Source organism: Mobula birostris, chromosome 3 (genome assembly GCF_030028105.1).
Source record: "Mobula birostris isolate sMobBir1 chromosome 3, sMobBir1.hap1, whole genome shotgun sequence".
Classification (NCBI taxonomy): Eukaryota; Metazoa; Chordata; class Chondrichthyes; order Myliobatiformes; family Myliobatidae; genus Mobula; species Mobula birostris.
In genome coordinates this window covers 43,510,611-43,532,831 of record NC_092372.1, presented here as the reverse complement: position 1 = coordinate 43,532,831, position 22,221 = coordinate 43,510,611, and the positions used below count along the sequence as shown (strand labels likewise).

General features: G+C 39.6%; 1 protein-coding gene across 8 annotated transcripts in view; it reads left to right on the top strand.

Moving 5' to 3' along the window:
* Positions 1–22,221, top strand: part of LOC140195003 (interleukin-6 receptor subunit beta-like) — a 135,462-nt gene that overhangs the window by 92,766 nt on the left and 20,475 nt on the right. For 6 of the 8 annotated variants that reach the window (XM_072252540.1, XM_072252538.1, XM_072252541.1 and 3 more), the window contains exons 13-16: positions 1,293–1,433; positions 2,791–2,887; positions 3,473–3,560; positions 5,529–10,971. In XM_072252540.1, coding sequence (XP_072108641.1) covers positions 1,293–1,433; positions 2,791–2,887; positions 3,473–3,560; positions 5,529–6,245 — 1,043 coding nt within the window. In that variant the 3' untranslated portion in view covers positions 6,246–10,971. Of the gene's footprint in view, positions 1–1,292; positions 1,434–2,790; positions 2,888–3,472; positions 3,561–5,528; positions 10,972–16,189; positions 16,283–22,221 lie in introns of those variants that run through there. The other 2 variants (XM_072252546.1, XM_072252545.1) reach the window with 2 other exon arrangements.

Here is a 22,221-nt window from a genome sequence, read left to right as displayed (position 1 = left end):
TAAATTGCCCTCTACAACCTACGACAACCCTCCACACTATCCACAATTCTACCAACCTTCGTGTCATCTGCAAATTGACTAACCCATCCTTCCACTTCCTCATCCAAGTCATTTATAAACACCACAAGAATCAGGGGTCCCAGAACAGATGCCTACAGAACACCACTGGTTACTGACCTCCTAGCAGAATACGCTCCATCTTCAACCACTCTCTGCCTTCTATAGACAAGCCAGTTCTATATCCATACAGCCATGTTTTGGTGGATCCCATGCTTCCTGACTTTCTGAATGAGCCGACCATGGAGGTCCTTATTAAATGCTTTCTAAAATCCATATACACCACATCCACAGCTCTACCTTCATCTTTGTACAGATGTAAATTAGATTAGATTATGAGGACTCTTAGTCCTTATTTATTGTCATTTAGAAATGCATGCATTAAGAAATGATACAGTGTTCCTCCAGAGTGATATCACAGAAAAACAGGACAAACCAAAGACTAACACTGACAGAACCACATAATTATGACATATAGTTACAGCAGTGCAAAACAATACCATAATTTTATAAAGAACAGACCATGGACACAGGAAAAAAAGAAAGGGCTGGAAGTCCTGAGTTGATCGACTCCCGAGTCCCCGATAGCAGGCGTAAAGGGAGAAACTCTCTGCCATAAACCTCCAGGCACCGACAACTGCCGATGCATTGGAAGCAGCCGACCACGGCCGACACTGAGTCCGTCCGTCCGAAAACTTCAAGCCTCCGACCAGCCCCTCCGATATAGCCTCCCGAACGCCTTCGACCTCGTCTGGCTGCCGAAACAAGCAAAGCTGAGGATTCGGGGCCTTCTCCCCCAGAGATTCTGGACCACACAGTAACAGCAGCAGCGAAGCGGGCATTTCAGAAGTTTCTCCAGATGTTCCTCTGTGCTCTCACGTCTGTCTCTATCAAATCAGAATTGTGCGCGGTCCCCTACTTGACAAATAACAGACATCACCGCCGAAGTGGCTGCGCGTGCCCTTTATCCTAGTAGCTATCAGTTTGCTTGTCCCCTCAACAAATAAAATGCCTTACTGTACCACATTAGAATTTAAGGAGTACAGGTATTGCTTGAACTGTTTGCTTGTTCTAAATTTCTGCAATGCTAAGTGGATTCACTGTTACTACTATTGCATTTTTTGTAAGTTACTTCTGCCTAACTTTGAGTTTCACCTGATGTACTTCGTTAGGTGTAATCTTGATTTGATATAAGTTTTACAAATTGTTCCTATTTCTGTCAACTTAATTTCCAGGCTTTGTTGTTGATCCAAAGCATCAGCAGTTTGTACTGAAATCATTGAAGGGCAATACTTTGTATGTGGTTCGTGTTATGGCATCAACAATCAAAGGAGGCACAAACAGCTCTGAAGTCAATTTCACTACTTTAAATTTTGGTAAGTATTAAACTGGATGAAATTTCTCTAACTCCAACTTAAATGTACTTCTGAATAATAAGTGCCAAGGTGCATTCTAAAAATAGTGTTAAATAAGACACTAATTAACTTAACGACTTTCAAGGTAACAGTTGCTACTATTAGGAGATCAGTCTGAGGTATTTCTAGCAATTATTGTGTTTCCTTTGGATTTCCAACATTTGTAAGTTTCTTTTGATTTTTTTTTTCCTATTTGGCTTTTCCTAGCTGTGGGATTAGTTTAATTGGAATTTTCAAGAGGTAACTAATTATGTGGGCCAAAGAGCTTATACTGTGCTGTAGTGTTTTATGTTCTAATTAATATTGAATTAATTTTAGCAGAGCAAATATCATTGTATAAATTTCTTTATATGCCTACAGTGTTATACCATCTGAATATTTAACTCTACATTATAAAAAGAGCTTCATTCATTAAGTAGGTCGGCTCTGACTATAACATTTATCAGCAGCAGTTATTTTGTATGCTGCCAAAATATCAATATCTGATTACATGTAGTATTCTTTGCTTCGTTCAAATAAAGGATCTTTATGTATGGTCCAACCTAAACTTGCTATTATTGCTTAATATTCACAATGCGCTGAGTATAATTTTAACATCAATATCAGAGTCTGGTTTATTATCACTGACATTTGTCACAATGTTTTTGTTTTGTGGCAAAAGCTCTGTACCATATATAAAAATGACTATAAAGAGCAAGAACTGTTCCTAAAATGTTGAGTGTGTCTTCAGGCTCCTCTACCTATTCCGTCAGTAGCAACAAGATTAGGGCATGTTCTAGATGGTGAGAGTTCTTCATAATGGATGCCACCTTCTGAAGATGTCTCAATGGGGAGGCTAGTACACATAATGGAGTTGGCTTAGTTTACAACCCTCTGACATTAGCACCTTCATACTAGATAGTGATGCATCCAGTCAAAATGTGCTCAATCTGCAGAAATTTACTATAGTCATTGGTGACACAGCAAATCTCCTCAAACTCCTAATGAAATGTAGCCGCTGGCATTCATTCTTTGTAATTGCATCAATATGTTGAGCTCAGGATAGGCCTTCAGAGATGTAGACACCCAGGAGCTCACTCCTGTACGCCTGCTTGTCACCATCAGAGATTCTGCCCACAACAGTTGTCAATGAAGGTGGGAAGGTGTGCATTTCCTTGCACACTCCAGCAAACTGGTTGGTTGAGGTTTTCAATGTCCTGCTAGGTACACCGTTGGGGCCTGGTGCCTTGTGAGTGCTGCTATTACTGCAAATTAATTTTATAATTGTTTTACAAGAAATATATCAGTAGTAATGTTATTCCTTTGTGTTTCTTTATAGCAAAAGGTGAAATTGAGGCAATTGTAGTACCAATCTGTCTCTGTTTTCTCTTGATCACCATGGGAGTGACACTACTGTGCTTCAAAAACAGGCATCTGTGAGTGTAATTTATTTAATTTAGATTAGTCATATGTCTTGAATATTCTTTTAAATCTACAAGAAATGTAAAAGCCTTTAGTTCAACAATTCATACAATTTGTTTGGTAACTGAGAGGAATAATGTCTTAAGTGCGGACCTAACCTGCTTCAGTACACTTATCCAGATTTTCTTTTCAACCTTGTAATTCATTTTCTTTCTCCAACATGGCTCCTCTACCAGTTTTAATATTCACTTTTGACCCAGAGATATTGCTGTCCTCATGTCTTTTGGCTTGGTCTTTAGAACTAGTAATTCAGGACACAAGTAATGGACCCTTCAAAAAGAATAACAGTACTAATTGGTTGAAGCAAAAGAATTAAAGACATTGCCACCTAAGCTTAGAGGTTCACATGGGAAATATGAAAAATTTAAGAGATGTAAAGAATGAATTTGTGGCAAGTGGCATGAGGAGCAATTACCTTAGTGTTTTTATATGATCAGCAACAAGGTGCTTTTATCAATATGGAACCAACCATGTTTCAGCTCTCTGAAAAATATCATTGGAGATCCACCAGTTTAATATCACAAATCTATTCTTTACAGTATTAAAACCTGCGTTTGGCCGAATGTTCCGGATGCTGCAAATAGCAGGATTGTTGATTGGTCATCTAGCAATGGAAATCATATCAAGGTATTGCTTTATCACCTTCGGTATACAAATAATTGTTTTGGGTAGCCTCTTTGTATAAGCATATTTATAATGATTTCTTATAGTGAATAATGGTCTTCTTATCTAAGAGTACCTGTATGCAATTGACATATTTCTGTCTTAGCTATTGCTGCTAATATGTCTAAAGTCACATATCTTTCTCAAACTATTATAATTTTTTTTAATACCTCTAGTACTGAAAATCTAAAACAAGACAAATTGCTCAAAACACCTAGCAGGTCAGGAAGCAATCATACAAAGAAAAATAGTCAATGTTTCAAATATCTGAAAGTTTCTGCTTTAAATCAACTGGTTCTTATATTCGTAATGAGCCATATATAAAACTGATCAGTGGGGATGGCATATTTTACAGCTAGATTATCTGACCAACTGCAGCGCATGCTTTTGACTGAGCTTTAAGCAATGTGAGTGCAAATGAACATATTTTTTAAAAAAGTTCATTAAAATGAACAAATATGAATATTGCAAACTGTGCAATAAACATTACTATTTACTATTTTTTCTTCTGGAATAACATTAGTAATATTTATAAGATGAAGTCAACATTTGTAGATCATGGTTATTGTCTTTACTGTAATGGAGTTAGAATAGAAATGGACTATCTTTGATTTAGTTTTAATGCCAGGAAATGCGGTTACATTGATCTGATAACTTTTCTCTATTGTTGCTGGTAAGTGGAATGCCAATAGTTGTATTCTCAAATTTCAAACATCTGTTAGGTGGAGGTCTCACAGTCAACATAACAACTTAAAATTATGATTAGTTTTGCTTTCAGGGCAGAATAACAAAGTATAGGCCTTGGGTTATGATTTGTCACCATAATGATGGAGGTCTGTAGAAGGCCAGGTGTGATGTATTGTGCAAAATTATGACAAATATAACAAAAGTAGCTGGACTATAACAAATGATAATTTTAACTAAAGACCAAATGCACAAATGTCTGAGGACTTTTGAGTAAAGAAACAAACTTTGTACACATGTACATATTTACTGAAAATACATCAGTTTGTTATGTGGCTTATTAAAATTAATTCCATGATTTTTTTTTTCTAAATTTGACTCTAGTTTTTTCAGAAATGCTACCTAGAAAATGCATCAAGTCATGATCCCTACGGCAGTCACACTGCTGAATACATTTCATTTCAAAAACAAGTTTGGTAATTGTCTCCTTTTGCAAAGACATGAATCAAAGAGTGCTGCCCAAGAGCAACATCTATGATGAGTATACAGTATGTTAATCTTGTGAAACCACAACACAGAAGTATGTACATGTAGCGAAAGCAAGGTGTAATAGACAGCTACTTACCAGAATGGCAAACTTTTTACTATTTTCCCTGTTCTAAAACCATTTGCAATTACATTCTGATGCTTCACTTATCAATCACATCACAGCACTGTGCTGTCACATGCCTCTTTCCTATGTATGAATCCAATATTTGGTGTACTTTTATTATGTAAGATGAAGGTTGCAGTCTGTCTTTTCCAAGTACACTTTTTCTGAGCCCAGCCTTGTACCTGTTCAAAATTGTCAGAAGACATTTCTATTGGCCCATTGAAGACTTGAACATTATAATTGGTTACCACATTACAGTAGTCATAGCTATCATAGTATTGTCATAAGATGGCATAGACCAACTATGATATACAAAGTCAGCAAGTATCTCAAATGATATAATCATTGTGCAAATTAAGATTAGTGTGAAAGGCTTCTTTCAACTAGTGATTAACTAGATGTGTATGCAAATTAACTGTTATTATGGAAAAATAAAAAGTGTTTAATAGGTTCTCAAGTGCTTTGAAATATCCAGGGCGTGAAAAATGCAAATAGGTCCTTTATATAGGATCTGGAATGCGTGGTGTGTTGATTACCTTTGCAATTCTTTTAAATGTTTAGATTACAAATGGTATTTTAACCTTATTTTTTAACAGAATAACCTAGGCCCAAATGATCCTGTGAATCTGGATGGCTTTATTTCTGATGTCACTATAATTGAAGCTGATGCAGATAATAAGTACTCATCTAATGAGGATGATATGAAGCAATTGTCATCCCTGAAAAAGGAAAAGAGTACATCAGGAGAGCATAGCAGTGGCATTGGAGGTTCTTCATGCATGTCATCCCCTCGACAAAGTGTTTCTGATAGTGATAGTGAGTTGGCACAGAATACAACAAGCAGCACAGTTCAGTATTCAACTGTACTAGTGAGTGATACTGGTTACAAGTGCCAACAACCATCAGGACAAGTTTTTGCAAGGTCTGAATCAACCCAGCCTCTTCTAGAAAATGAAGAAAAGCCTGACGAACATTCATATGGCAATTTTGGAAGCCGCAGTACAGAAGTAAAAAGACAGTATTTTAAGCAGAATTGTCATGTTGAGGAGCCCATTTTGAAAGAAGTACCTTCAAATGAAGGTGAAATCCTGGGTGATATGGATGAAGATAGCTCTCTCAGACTAAGTCGAATGGAAATTTCAGATCAGAACTCTGAGGAATCCTGTCCTGTTGTGGAGGAGTTTTCAAGCTGTGACAACCAAACTGTTGTCAAATTGGACTTGTTGGGATTTGATGGATGTTTAGAAACTGATCAGCAAAGTTATATGCCTCAGGCTGTGAAACACAACAGTTATATGCCTCAGTCTAAATAAGTCTATACTTTATGCTTGAGGTGCAAAAACTTTGATTTTGGAGGTAAAGTGTCAAAAATGTGAACTTCTGTTTAATGTCCACACTTATCCTGAGTAAGCCTAAATCATTTGTAATTTGATTAACTATAGATAGAAAATTGTATCTATGTCTTTGAATAGTGTATGTAAAAACATGGACACCAGTTTTTGAGCTTGAATTATTTTCTGGTTTCCAGAAATGACCTGGCCACTGTTTGTGCACACACTGAGCTCTTCTCTGAGCCATGTATATGCTTGTGTTACAGGTCCAGCACCAAGCTACACACTTGGTTCTGCTTCCAGTCATATTCCTGCTATTTCTTGCTGTCAGGGATGTGTAGTGATGTTGCTCCTTGTAATTTCCTAAGAATGGCTGGTTAAGACAGAAGTAGCTGAGTACAGCCTTGTTACAAATGAGACCAAGCAGCATTTCTACTCTGACCTGGTGGGACATCCCTTGGGAGGGAGAGAGAGAAAAGGCACCTCCGGTGACATGTAATCGGTAAAGAGTAGGAAAGGCCAACTTCATTTGTGTCCTTCTGATAAAATGAAGCATGGATGATATAAACAGCGCTGTTTTGTCAGAGATGAGTACTAGAAGATAAGACAATGATCCAATCCTGGGTGCTGCTGGGTGTTGGAATATATCTTCTGAGCAAGAGACCATTGGATACCCAAATCACCCACAGAATGAAAAGAACCAATGTTTTCCAGACTGATAGCAACCTAGTCCCAGAACACTAGTGCCAACAGAGATGTTGCAACAGCAATGGGGGAAAATTTTTGAAAGTTTCAAGGATTGCATGACCACTTGTGGTAATGCATGGGGCAGTTCAGCCATTTTGTCTCCATGGTGTATGTGCTTCATTATGGTATGCAAGCTTGATCCTATCCAACAAATATGAGAGAGACAGTATCAAGCAATACTGTTACATTGGTATTGCACCTTGCCTCCAACAAGCTTTTATTGCAGTAGAGCTTTCAGATTAGAGACCTGTGACCAGTAGTATGCTGCAAGAACCAGTGCTGGATCTGTTGCTTCTCATAATGGTGATTTGGATGAGAATGTAGTAAGGGTAACTGGTAAGTTTGCTGATGACACCAAAATTGGTGGTACAGTGGAAAATACAAGCTAGCTAAGTTTTCAACAGGATATAAATTAACTTGGAAACTGGGCAAGGGAATGGCAGATGGAATTCAACGTGAACAATTGCAGACTAATGTATTTTGGGAAGTTAAACCAGGGGAGAATCAAAAGTGAATGGCAGGGCTCTGGGTAATATTATTGAACAGAAAAACCTTGGGGTGTAAGCATATTTCTTCCCTGAAAATGGAAACATAGAGGCAACAGTGACCCTTGCCCCTGTTTATGCCTCTGAGACCTTGATTAGCAGTAAGTACCAAAAATGTAGCCACAATTATTTTCCAGTCTAAAGGGCAGTTTAGTTGTGTTGTAATTGTTTAGCGAGAAAGATTACAATCTTGTATTATCACATTGTGATCAACTTTTGTTAGGATGAGATTTTAAATGTTACCTATTGAATATTAATGTTTAAAATTCTATATTTAGAGGCTTTATTTACTAAACTACTGCCATATTTGGTTCCATACACTGTAATTCTTTGAAACAGGTACTAAATGTATTTGACCTGGAAGGCACAAGTAATTAAAGATGTCAATAACTATTGTAAATATGTACCAACATTATCTATTGGCTGTACGTAATGCTTTTATGAACATTGGAATCTTTTCCAAAAAGATATTGAGTGTAAGTGGCAAGCATTAATAAAGATTTTAACACCTTTTAATGTAAAGGTGGCAAAAGCACTACAAACATTTCTATAAACTGGGTTCAGAGTAGAGAAGAAGCCATATTTGCACTTGTACCGCTATTTGCCTTTTTAAAAAAAAATAAATATGCAATTTTATAATACATGCTTTATTTGGGCTGAGTTTAAATACAAGAATGCAAATTGTAAAGGCTAATTTGAGTTACGAGCTTTGTGTTAAGTAAAGTGCAGTAGTCCAAATTCTCCCAAACAGGCCAACATTTTGAGACGCCAACCAACCCACAGTGATGGTGAAGCCACTGTGTATGCATGGAGTAAGTTTAGAAAAGTTTGAATGTAGATTCAGCTGATCTTAAAAGGATGCATGCCATTTAATATAATCAGTTCTACAATATTTTAATCAAGTTCTGAACATCACAACCTAATCAATTGTCATATTATACTATTCACTGGTACCTGTAAACCACTCGCTCTAAGCATGTGCTATAAACCAAAGCTTTTCAATTATGAACACTGCGAATAGTTGGTAAGTGAGAATTTGAAAACTCATGAAATTGAGGGATTATGAAATTTAAGTTTATTGAGCAGCAAATGCAGTTTTACAACCAGTAGTTCTGTCTCTTCAGTTTCAGTTGGATTTGAACCTTACTAATTTTGCCAGAGTCAAAATACAGTTGTTCAAGTTTTCATGGTATTGCCTTTCCTTTTCATGGGCAAACTCTGTTATCCATATTTCCTGCCTTCAAAACATTTTAAAAATTAAAGAATCTCTGCCTGAAATCCTGCTGCTGCACTATACAATCTCTCTGGAAAAGCAATCTCGTCAATCCTACTGTTAGTTCCCCACAACCTGGCAGACATTCTCCCTCAATTAGACTTTAAAAGTAATTGAAATTTGTTTCTCTGTATTAAAAGAGAAGATGTAATATAATTGAGATTTTTAAGTATATTTGTGTCACTGACTATATGGTAACAAATAGCCCAAACAGGACATTTTACCACAAGTAAACATTCATCAGATTCTTTATTGCATTTAAAGATATATTGGAATATTGTATTATTATGTAAGTAGACTCTGCTCACCTTTTCCTTTCTTTTTGGACCCAATTCTTGTATCTTTAAATCAAAGCTTTATTTCCAGTGGATTGAATAACTTCCTTAAAAGATTATACTCCAAACTAAAAATGTGCATAAATGTGATAATAGGCTGTTAGGGGAACAATGTATAAAGAATGTATTGCTTATTGTTTTTCAATAATTGTGAGAAATAGTGGGTGGCACCGCAGCATGGTGGTTAGTGTAACACTTCAGTTACAGTTTGATTCTGCTACTGTCCATAAGAAGTTTGAAGGTTTTCCCCATGACTGCAAAGATTTCCTTCAGGTGTCTGGTTTCCTCCCACAGTCCAAAGACCAACAGTTAGTAGGTTAATTAGTGACATGGATGTAATTGGGTGGTGCGGGTTCATTGGGTCAGAAGGGCCTCTTACCATGCTGTATTTCAAAACAAAAAAGAACCAGAGGCAAAAAAAATTTGTATAAGTATAAATTATTTTAAATCATCCAGTAATTATTTATATTCATATACAGTGTATCACAAACACAAGTGGAGCTTGAGGATGGTTTGGAGGTAGTAGTGTGCTTTGAATAGATCTGCCTATAATGTGAAAAGGAAAAATAATACATGAAATCTGAAATGGTAAATGCTGGAGGCATTTTTCAGGTTGGACAGCATCTATGGAGAGAGAAAAAAATGTTAACATTTATGGTCAAAAACCTTTCATCAAGTAAGCATCAATGAAAGGATATGAATGAAACATTAACCTTGTTTCTCCCTGCACAGATGCTGCCTGATCTGGTAAGTATTCTAGGCATTTTGTGCTTTTTTTTTTCCTGCTGGCAATGTGCTTGTATTCAACACAAGTCTTATTTTATAATGTTTATTTTTGTAAATGCCTAACCATATAGTGCAGGAGCAAGAGCTTGGGTTTTGAAAACTCATTGTTAATAGTGGTGAAAATGTGTATTTGAGGAGCTGTCATACTGCCAAGGCCAAGATGGTCATTATCTTGATTTTTTTTCTTTTAAAACAAGATTAAACAGGAAAATTAAATGGATTAGTTAATTTTGGCTTTGAATATTTTTATATCGGCTTTAAGGTATGGATGTGGCTGCCATATATTTATACTGTAGGTATTATTTGTCAGTGATCAGGTCAAATAAAATTCTGTATATGATTTGCTTGGTTTGTATTTATAATGTATTTAGCTACTTGTTGAAAGCATGTTTTCATACTTGATTTCAAGAAAACCTTTATGGCTATGTATTGCATTCTTAAATGTAAAGTCATTTTGAGCATAATTAACATTCAATGATTTTTTCTTTTTGGATATGGTTAAAAGGGTAATCTTCTAAACTGTTCAAACTTGGGCAACAAAATACTTTGAAATTACTAGTAAACTTAAGTGGAGAAACGACAATCATTAAATCTTAAAAATTGGACAATTAATCATATCGCAGGTATATTCTGCTTCCTAAATTTAACATCTGGTTCTTTCAACTTGTATGCCAATATTTGACAATGCTTATATAAAATAAAGGAACCTGGCAGTAAAAGCATTGTAATGTAAGATGAAATAGATTGCGATTTTCAGTTGATTTCCAGTTGTATTTGCAAAACTAGGCAAGACTACTAAATGCATGCATCTTTTCATTTGTGTACTACATTTAATATTGCTGACTCCATCCCATTTACTAATGTTTGATATATCAAAATTTCATGTAATGCAGTATTTTAAATTCCCATTACTGAGCACTGGGTAAAAAATATTTTTCATTATCTTTTATATATCCGTAGTGTTTGTGTGTACGTAATCTTTTTTGTATTTAAAAACAAAAATAAAACATCTCAATTATCAACTTTCTGTTCATACATTTTTAGTGTTTGGTAACGTAGTGATTTTATTATTGGTCCATTAGAGCTTAACAACATTGTGCAAACATTGCATGGGAGTTGGAACAGTTTCGTAGGATAACTTCCTCAAACATTTGACCAATAATAGCAAGAATTTGTTTTCACCCTAATATTAACAGATTCTGTTAATACAGAAGATAGAGAAGACGCCAAATTCCTAAAACATTACTATTTTTATTTTAGTTGCTACATAAGTTCAACAAGAGGATGGCCAATTTGTTTAGGGAATGAAAGTGGTTGGGTCAAAGGAGTATCAATGGGAGAGTATTGTCTTATATTTATCAGACACCTGGTTGGGTATTCAGGTAATGTACTTAATGAAGAACCTGAGTTCATAACCTTAAGGTGAGAGGGGAGAGATTTAATTGGAACCTGAGGCAACTTTTTCACCCAGACGGTAGTCATAAGTTGGAATAAGCTACCCAAGGAAGTGATTGAGGTATGTACATTGTCATTTAAAAGGTGTGTGACTAGGTACATAAATAAGAAAGGTTTAGAGGGATATGAGACAAACACAGGAAAGTGGGACTAATGGAAATCTTGGTCACCATGGACCAGATAGGCCAAAGGGGCAATTTCCATGCTCTGTGACTCTATAATTGGTCTTTGGTAATTAGGTATGAGTTGGAGAGGGTATTATAATAGAAGTTTTCCTTTGTTCTGTGGAGAAGCATTCTGGCGCATGCGCATATTCTCTCCACTGATTCTTTTAAAAAAATAAAGCTTTATAATGGACCTGAGCTTTCAATCATTTGATTTCTCTTCAATAGAAGTCAACTAATGAGGACATCCAAGCATTTCAGGGTAAGCATACAGAGTCAGAGAAAAGTACAGCACAGAACAGGTGCTTCAGTCCATCTGGTGTGTGTCAAACCATTTAAACTACCTAGTCCCATTGGCCTGCACCCAGGTCATAGCCTTCCATTCCCCTGCCATCCATGTACCTATACAAACTTGCCTTAAATGTGAAATTGAGTTTGTGTGCACCACTTGTGCAGGCAGCTCATTCCCCACACTCATGACCTTCTGAGTGAAGAAGTGTCCCCTCATGTTCCCCTAAACTTTTCACCTTTCACTCTTAACCTGTGACCTCTAGTTTTAGTCCCATCCAACTTCAGTGGAAAAAACTTCCTTGCATTTACCCTATCTATACCCCTCAATTTTGTATACCTCTATCAAATCTCTCAATCATCTACATTCCAAGGAATAAATTCCTAACCTATTCAATCTTTCTTTGTAACTCAGGTCCTCCAGTCCTGGCAACACCCTTGTAAATTTTGTCTGTATTCTTCCAACCTCATTTACATCTTTCCTATAGGTAGGTGGCCAAAACCACACACAATACTCCAAATTAGGCCTCACTAATGTCTTACACAACTTCAGCATAGCATCATATCTCCTGTACTCAATGAAGGCCAATGTGGTGGAAGCTTTCTTTATGACCCTATGTACCCGTGACACACTCTAAATGAATTATGGACTTGTATTCCCAGATCCCTTTGTTCTACAGTACCCCTCAGTGCCCTGCTGTTCGCTGTGTAAGACCTAACCTGGTTGATTCTACTGAGGTGCAAAACCTTGCACTGTCTGCATTAAATTCTATCAGCCATTTTTCCAGCTGTTTCAGATCCCAGTGCAAGCCATGATAGCCTTCCCCACTGCCCACTATGTACAAAAATACAAAATGTTGGTGTCACCTGCAAATTTGCTGATCCAGTTAACCACATTATCATCCAGGTCATCGATATAGATAACAAACAACAACAGACCCAGTACCAATCCCTGCAGCACTCCACTAGTCACAGACGTCTAGTCAGAGAGGCAACCATCATATTATCCCAAACAAAAAGAATAGGTAGGACTGCTATATGTAAAGTTCCTGGATGGTTAAGTTAATAGTTGGTGAAATGACCAAAAAAAATCAGGCACTGAGTTTATTACAACATAATAGATCTCATAACATGACCACCTTAAAGGAGATATATCTAATCTTGGTAGCCATTAATGATCTCCCTGTTGTATGCAAGCTAGAATGGAACCATCCTATTCAATCCTGATTACTTAAGAAGTAACAGGAAATTTGGAAAGCTAAAAGTGGGTAAAGAAAACTGACAACCTTTTAATTTTCATAAATTATAAATGCATAATAAATAAATTAATGGCTGAGTATGGCTTACTAGAAAATGGAAAAATGACTAAAGCTTGTCAGAGTCAAGTTGAAAAGTGCACCTGGAAGTAAGAAATTTGGGGAGAGAATCTCAGAGCTTGGCACCCTGACAACTGCAGGCACAGCTATCAACTATGGAGCAATTAAAATTAAAAGCCAGAACTGGAGGGGTATGTGCATCATGGGAAGTCAAGGTGATTAAACTGCTAAAGCCATTAAAGGATTTAAAAACAAGCATAGGCATTTTTGTTTTCCTGTTGAGCACACCACAGTATTTAACCATCAAGCATTCGGGTGAGGGATGTATAGGATGTAGTACTTAGCAGAAGTTTCAATGCAGGTTGAGTAGAAGCAGATCTACCAGGTGTATGTTGAAATAAAAGGGCTCCCTAGGTAATGGATGATATGACTTACAGAAATCTGATTAATACAGATTCTCCTTTGTGTTAATATAGCATTTTTCAAGATGGTGACGTTTTGTGGTATTGTTAATGACTGGATGCACTCTATGTTTTGATTGTGGGTAGAATTAGAGTGAATATTCAATGAAATGAATGAATTATAGCAGCTGTAGAGAGCAATATGATTGGTTGCTATAGAAAATGGATGTTTCCAACATGTAAATATAGTTTACAGATAGTTCTGGGGAACAGAGCCCTTGTGTAATTCTAGTCCAGTTAAGGGCATGAAAAGCTTCTGGCTGCTGAGTCCTTCAAAGGAGCCAGTAAGGAAGTGGAATCTAAATTGCGTGTCCAATGTTCACATATCACCCCAGAGTTCTAGCAGATATTGTGATGTGTGTGCACTTGTTAGTTCCCTAGTTACTATCTTCAAATAAGGCAGATACAACCAGCCAAGAATTTTCAACGGCATATTCCAAAACTATCAGCCAACTTTGTAGATAGGAAGGGAATCTGAGCAATCTTGTTTTGTTTTTAATGAGAAAGTCAAAAGAGCAAGGCCAAATAGGCAAAGTGAGCACAAAGTGCCAGCCCCAGAACAAGAATGAGGAAGTGAGATTTTAAAAAATTTTTCTACAAATTAAGGAAAAGTTGGTACATGCATGTATGCTGCCATGAATGAAGCGGGAAAGCATCTGTGAAATTGCTAAATGGGAATACAGTGAAAGGGAACCTTTTTTATGTACTCTTAGCTAAAGTCACCAATAATTACAAAGATTTTAAAACCCTTTAACGAATCAGAATCAGGTTTATTATCACCGGCATGTGACGTGAAATTTGTTAACTTAGCAGCAGCACTTCAATGCAATACATAATATAGAAGAGAAGAAAAAAATAATAAGTAAGTTAGTCAATTACAGTATATGTATATTGAATAGATTTTTAAAAGTGCAAAAATCAGAAATACTGTATATTTTTTTAAAATAGAGTGAGGTAGTGTCCAAGGGTTCAATGTCCTTTAGGAATCAGAAGGCAGAGGGGAAGAAAATGTTCCTGAATCGCTGAGTGTGTGCCTTCAGGCTTCTGTATCTCCTACCTGATGGTAACAGTGAGAAAAGGGCACGCTTGTGGGTGCTGGACGTCCTTAATAATAGATGCTGCCTTTCTGAGACACCGCTTCCTGAAGATGTCCTGGGTACTTTGTAGGCTAGTACCCAAGATGGAGCTGACTAGATTTACAACCTTCTGCAGCTTCTTTCGGTCCTGTGCAGTAGCCCCTCCATACCAGACAGTGATGCAGCCTGTCAGAATGCTCTCCACAGTACAACTATAGAAGTTTTCGAGTGTATTTGTTGACATGACAAATCTCTTCAAAACTCCTAATGAAGTATAGCCACTGTCTTGCTTTCTTTATAACTACATCGATATGTTAGATCCTCAGAGATCTTGACACCTAGGAACTTGAAACTGCCGAACAGAATCCAATGTGTACTTGCAATTACCATTCTAGTAATTGTGGTGATTAGGTTAATTTGGATATTTATCACATTGTTTATCCAGCTCCAGTCTCTCTTTGATTGCTTAAACAACTCCAGATATGTTCAATACAAACTACTATTCAGTGAGTTCCTCTTTGTATTTGTATTTGGTCTCATTGTTAAGGCCAATGATTTGAAGTCATCAGCATTGATCTCAAGACAGCTCGTGGCAATAACTTGAAATTAAAAATCAACAATGCTAAACCTACTCATGAAATGCACTGCAAATAAAAACAGCACTTTTTAATGTATTCTTACTCATAAATGCATATTTACACTTAAAAATAATGATTGGTTAGTTGAGGCATGTTTTGTTCCCCCACAAGGACATTACAGAGATTAGCATGTTTTATACAACCTGAGAGCATAGCATTAAATGTGGTGTGAATCGCACCTCTCATGTATAGCTTTTGCAGCAATACTCAAACGGAAATTGGTGAAGAAATTATTTAAGGCCAATTTCCGCTAGCATCTGCCAGACACAGTTTAAACAGATACCATCTTAAACAAGGAAAATAATAGTTGAGTAAAATAATTTGCTTCTGTGTTTCAATTAGCTTCTGGTCAGCTAGTTTCAAAAATGAGCATAATGTCCCATAAAATAAAACCAACAATCTCTAAATCTTGGTGTATAAAATAACTTTTTTAGTGCTTGATTTTTTTTTCCCTCTGTTCATTTTCATAATTTTCATGATAATGGCCAATCTGTATGCAGCCAATCAAGCCAAGTGCTGGTTAAGAAATCTAAATTTTGTACATACTTTTTGAACAACGAAACACGAGACAACAGGTAAGCGTATTCTTTGTTGTATAGTATCAGGACAAAGGTCATTTTCTCATAAGAGGTTACAAAGAGAGTATCCACACAGTATATTATAATATGACATCTATAGATGACAAAGAATTTAATCTGCAAAACCTCTAAGCAACCATTAGAGAAGACCCTGAGATTAAGGTGAGGTCACATTCTCATAGAAATGATGAGTTGTAGAGCCCAGAAGCAGGCCCTTCAGCCCAAGTCATCCATACTAAGATTTAGTCTCACTTGTCTGCACAGGAAATTCTGCAGATGCTGGAAATCTTGATCAATACACACAAAATCCTGGAGGAACTCCGCAGGTCAGGCAGCATCTAAGGAAGGAAGTGAATGATTGACATTTTGGGCTGAGACCCCTCATGGGGACTCTTCATCATTGGTCCTTATCCCTCCAAACCTTTCCGATCCATGTACCTGTCCGAATGTATTGTAACATGCTTATCAGGGCCTTGGAGGGAAGGAGAAGATGGCGGCATGATGCCGCGCATACAGCTGCTCCGAATTGATATCGTATTTGTGAACTAGGATGCCGTGAACAATCCTGATTTGATGGAGACAGACGTGAGAAGCACAGAGGAACATCTGAAGAAACTTCTGAAATGCCCGCTTCGCTGCCGCTGCTACTGTGCAATCAAGAATCTCCAGAGGGGAAGGCCCCAAATAATCTGTCTTGCCTATTGCCTGTTGCCAGGGCCGTGGTCGAAGCACTCGGCAGAGATGGTGCTTGGTGTCGGAGAGCTGGTCGGAGGCTCGGAGTTTTTGGACGGACTCTGAGTCGGACTGTGGTCGGGTGCTTCCAGGGTGCTGCATCGGCAAGTTGCAGCGCTGGAAGCTCATGGTAGGAAGAGTTTTCTTCCTTCAACTGTCTGCGTGAGATGATGGGACTTTTGAGAGACTTCGAGACTTTTTACCGTGCCCATGGTCTGTTCTTCTATCAAATTACGGTATTGCTTGCACTGTTGTAACTATATGTTATAATTATGTGGTTTTTGTCAGTTTTTTTAGTCTTGGTTTGTCTTGTATTTCTGTGATATCATTCTGGAGGAACAAATTGTATCATTTCTTAATGCATGCATTACTAAATGACAATAAAAGAGGACTGTGTGTCCTCATAATCTAATCTAATCACATTCAGCAGCTCAGCCAGGAAAAGAATGCGGCTGTAGATTGACAGGTGATGTCTTATACAGAATACAGAAAATTACAGGCCATGCTGTAATAACAGATGTTGTGTTGACCTTTCAACTTTAAGAACTCTCTAACCCTTCCCTCCAACATGGCCCTCCATTTTTCTATCACCCATGTATCTATCTAAGAGTCTCTTAAATGCCCCTAATGTATCTGTCTCTACCACCACCCTAACAGGGTGTTTCACACACCCACCATTCCCCTATACTTTTCTCCAATCACTTTAAAATTATGCCTCCTTGTATTAGCCATTTTTGCCCTGGAGAGAAGTCTCTAGCTGTCTATGCCTCCCACACAAAATACTGGAGGAGCTCAGCAGACCAGGCAGCATCTGTGGAAAAGAGTAAACAGTCGATGTTTCAGGCCGAGGCCCTTCATCAGGACTGGAGAAAAAAGATGAGAAGTTAGTGTAAGAAGATGGGGGGGGGGGGGAATGAGAGGAAGAAATACAAGGTGGTAGTTAATGGGTGAAACCAGGAAGGGAGGGTGCAGAGGTGAAGTAAAGAGCTGGGACGTTGACTGGTGAAAGAGATAAAGGGCTGGAGAAGGGGGAATCTGATAGGAGAGGACAGGAGGCCATGGAAGAAAGGGAAGAGGGAGGAGCTCCAGTGGGAGATGATAGTAATAAGGTGAGAGAGCAAATGGAGAATGGTAAAGGGAGGAGGAGGTTATGGTATGAACATTGATTTTACAAACTCTGATAATGCCCCCTCCCCACCTCTCCTTCACCATTCCCCATGTTGCTTGGATTTCCATCATCTGCAGATTTCCTTTTCTTTGTGATTGAACTATCTATTCCCCTTATCAACATCTTTCAAGTCATCTCTCGTCCTCCTTCACTCCCAAGAGAAAAGCTGAGAAAATATGCAAGGCATTTGACAAGTTTCCTTATGATAAGCTGAATAGTTACAAAGGTGTTTTGGCAAACTGGATTGAAAATTGACTCAGTGATAGGAGGCAACAGGTAGCACTAGATGGTTGTTTCTCTGGCTGGAAATCAGTGGTACACAGCAGGGAAATGTCCTGGTTTCCCTACTGTTGTATGCACATGACTTGGATGATAATATCTGTGATCTGATAGTTGAGAAGGGAATATACACAGAATGGTAGGAGACTGGAACAGGCTGTGAGAGGTAGCGATGCAAGCAGTTATGATAGTGGAGTTTAAAAGTCTTTTAGATAGGCACATGAATGTACAGAGAATGGCAGGATAAAGATCATCTGGGGCAGAAGAGAGATTTAGTTTAATTTGTCAATGTTCTGCACAAACGTGAGGTGAAAGCTTGTTCCTGTTCTATTAGGGAATAAGACAGGACAGGTTTGTGTAGGGGAACACCTTGCATCTAGTGATAATGATTCTATTAGATTCAAAGTAAATATGGAAAAAGATTGGTCTGGTCTGCAGGTTGAGATTCTAAATTGGAGCAATGCAAATTTTGATGGTATCAGAAAGGATCTGGCAATATGGATTGGGACAGGCTGTTTTCCAGCAAAGGTGTACTTGGTAAGTGGGAGACCTTCAAAAGCAAAATTTTTAAGGTATAAAGCTTCTATGTGCCTGTCAGCATAAAAGGTAAATACAACAGGTTTAGGGAACGTTAGTTTACAAGAGATATTGAGGCCCTGGTTAAGTAAAAATAAAAGGAAGTGCATAGCGGGTACAGGCAGGTAGGGAGAAATGAGATACTTATGGAATATAAGGAATGCAAGATAACACTTAAGGAAGAAATCAGGAGGGCTAAAAGAAGGGTTGTTTGCCCTAGCAGACAAGGTGGAGGAGAATCCTAAAAGATTCTTCAAATATGTTAAGAGCAAAAGGATTGGAAGGGACCAAATTGGTCCTCTAGAAAATCAGAATGGTAATGCATGCATAGAGCCAAAAGAGATGGAGCAGATCTTGAATTAATTTTTTACATCTGTATTTACTCAAGAGATGGAAACAGATCTTCAACTTCCTCACAGACAGGAACCAGGCTGTAAAAATAGGGAACAAGCTCTCCTCTACAATCACTCTGAGCACCAGTGCCCCACAAGGCTGTGTACTCAGCCCACTGCTGTACTCACTGTACACCCATGATTGTGTAGCTAAGTTTCCAACAAACTTGCTGATGACACAACAATTGTAGGCCATATCTTGAGTAATGATGAGTTTGAGTACAGAGAGGAAATTAAGAACCTGGTGGCATGGTGCGAAGACAATAACCTATCCCTCAATGTCAGCAAGACGAAGGAATTGGTTGTTGACTTCAGAAGGAGTAGTGGACCGCCTGACCCAATTTACATCGGTGGTGCGCAAGTGGAACAGGTCAAAAGCTTTAAGTTCCTCGGGGTCAATATCACAAATGACCTGACTTGGTCCAACCAAGCAGAGTCCACTGCCAAGAAGACCCACCAGCACCTTTACTTCCTGAGAAAACTAAAGAAATTTGGCGGGTCCCCTAAAATCCTCACTAATTTTTATAGATGCACCTTAGAAAGCATTCTTCTAGGGTGCATCACTGTGTACATACATCTATTGATGCTTCTGGACACATCTTCAGTGATGTTCCTGGAATCATCAGGTGTTTCGGGTCTTTCAACATCATACAACCTCCTCCAGGTGACCCAGCCGGGGCTGATCAGACCCCAGCTTGTGTCCAGATGGCTAGCTACTCATGACTCCATGTCTCCCCTCTTTTGAGCCACAGCCATCTTGAGGCCCTCTCTGCCGCATCGGCGGTACTGCAGATGACAGTCCTCTTCCTCTTTCCCTCGATGCCCAAAATGCTGAAGGCTCTAACTAAAGAATGGGCTACGAATCCCCTACAACCAACCTCCACTGGGAGACACCTCGCTCTCCATCCAGCCTGCTAACAGTTGCTGACCAGTCCTGCGTACTTGGAGAGCTTCCTTTCAAAGGCTTCTTCCAAGCTATCTTCCCATGGGACTGTCAGCTCCAGCAGCACCACTTGCTTAGTAGACTCAGACACTAGGACAATGTCTGGTCGCAGGGTGGTGGCTATGATATGGTTGGGGAACTTCAGCTGCCCTTCAAGGTCCACCAACAGCTGCCAGTCCCTTGCAGAGGTCAGAATGCCTGCAGATTTTCTTTTGGCAAGTATTGGCTGCTCCCCAGCTCTGACAAAGGCAATGGTCTGCTTGGAGGGTCGGGACCGCTTCGCCCACTCAACTCCTGCGCTGACAGCTTCAGCGATGGTCTTCAGAACCTGATCATGCCTCCACCTGTACCGTTCCTCACCAAGTGCTGAGGATGTGTTCCAGGGTTCCTCGCTTGGAGCACAGTGGGCACGCAGATGACTCTGCCTTGCCCCATGTGTGCAGGTTTGATGGGCTTGGAAGCACATCGTACACTGCCTGGATGAGAAATTGGATGCGGTGTGGTTCGGCTTTCCAAAGCTCAGCCCAGGTCACCTTCCTCTCAATCGCATTCTCCCATCTTGTCCAAGCTCCCTGTTGCTTTATTCCCACCGCCTTGCAGGCTCTCATCTCCTCCACTACTGCCCTCACCTCCTCCTGAACTACACGACACCTTTCCTTCCCTCTGGTGTCCATTTGGGGAGTTGGAAAGGATCCTAGCCCAGCTCGGCCTCGTGTGACCACTCCCACCAGCCTCCTGTGACACAGTCTCGCCTCTGCCTCCTGAACAGCTTCCTCTGCCCTCCACTTCCTGCCAGTACTTACTTGGATCCCTGCTCTAGCCACCTTCGGGTCACTTGAGTCCCTATATTGTAGCACTTACCTGGCTCTTGTTACCTTGAATTCTTCCTCCAAGGATTTGAAGGGCAGTTGCAGTTTGTTGTGGTGTCCATAGAGTGCGATGCTACTCAGGCTCTTTGGCAGCCCCAGCCATCTCCTGAGGTGGTTGCTAACCCTCCTCTCTAAGGTTCCGACTGTCAAGATCGGAACTGCATAGACGAAGAGGGGCCACAGGATTCTGGGAAGAATGCCATGCTGATACACCCAGGCTTTAAACTTCCCAGGCAGGCCAGACTTGTCCACAGATTTCAGCCAGCCATCCACCTCAGTGCAGGTTGCCTGAATGGATGTTGTGTCCTTTAAAGAGCTGTTAAAAACTTTGCCTAAGCTCTTGACTGGCTTTTCTGTGATGGTTGGGATGGCTCTGCCTGTGATGCTGAACTGGAACTTGTCTCCACCTTCCCTTTCCTCAGCACCATCGATCTTGATTTGGCAGGTTTGAAACGCATCCGGGCCCACTCCACCAGCTTTCTGAGCCTTTGCAGAACCCAATGGCAGCCTGGGACTGATTCTGTGGTGACTGAGAGGTCATCCATGAATGCCCTGATAGGCGGTTGCCATTGAGCGGAATTCATTCTGGGCCCTCTGCACTCTGGTTCAGCAGACTTAGTGAGCATGTTCATGGCTAGGGAGAACAGTGTCACTGAGATAGTGCACCCTGTGATGATGCCGATCTCCACCTTGTGCCAGGTTGATGTATTTGCTCCTGAAGAGACCCTCATCCTGAAGTTGCTGTAATAATTAGTGTTAAGGTCTCTGATTCTGCTGGGGACATGATGTTTGGTCAGAGTGAGCTGCACCAGCTTGTGCGGAATGGAGCCATATGCATTTGCCAGGTCGAGCCACAACACTGACAGGTTGCCCTTGTTCTCTCTGGCCTCCCTGATGAGCTGTGTCACCACACTGGTATGCTCCAGACAGCCCGGCATCCCTGAAATGCCACCATCCTGGACTGATGTATCAATATAGGTGTTCTTTGCCAAGTAAGGTGCACAGCCGGTTAGAAACGGCACTGAAGAAAATCTTCACCTCGACACACAGCAGGGAGATGATGAACTGGTCTATCTGGGTGGCATTTTCCTCCTTCGGGATCCACACCCCTTCAGCCACTCTCCACTGTTCTGGGATCTTCCCCCTTCTCCAGAAGATTCTCAGGATCTTCCACAGACGCAGCAGGAGGTTGGGGCAGTTCTTGTACACTTTGTACGAGGTGCTGCTTGGTCCTGGAGCCGAGCTTGCCCTTGCTTTGCGGACGACCTCTCTGACTTCCTTTAGTTGCAGCTCTGACATGTCGAACTGCACATCCGGTTCAGGTGGGTCTATTAGGA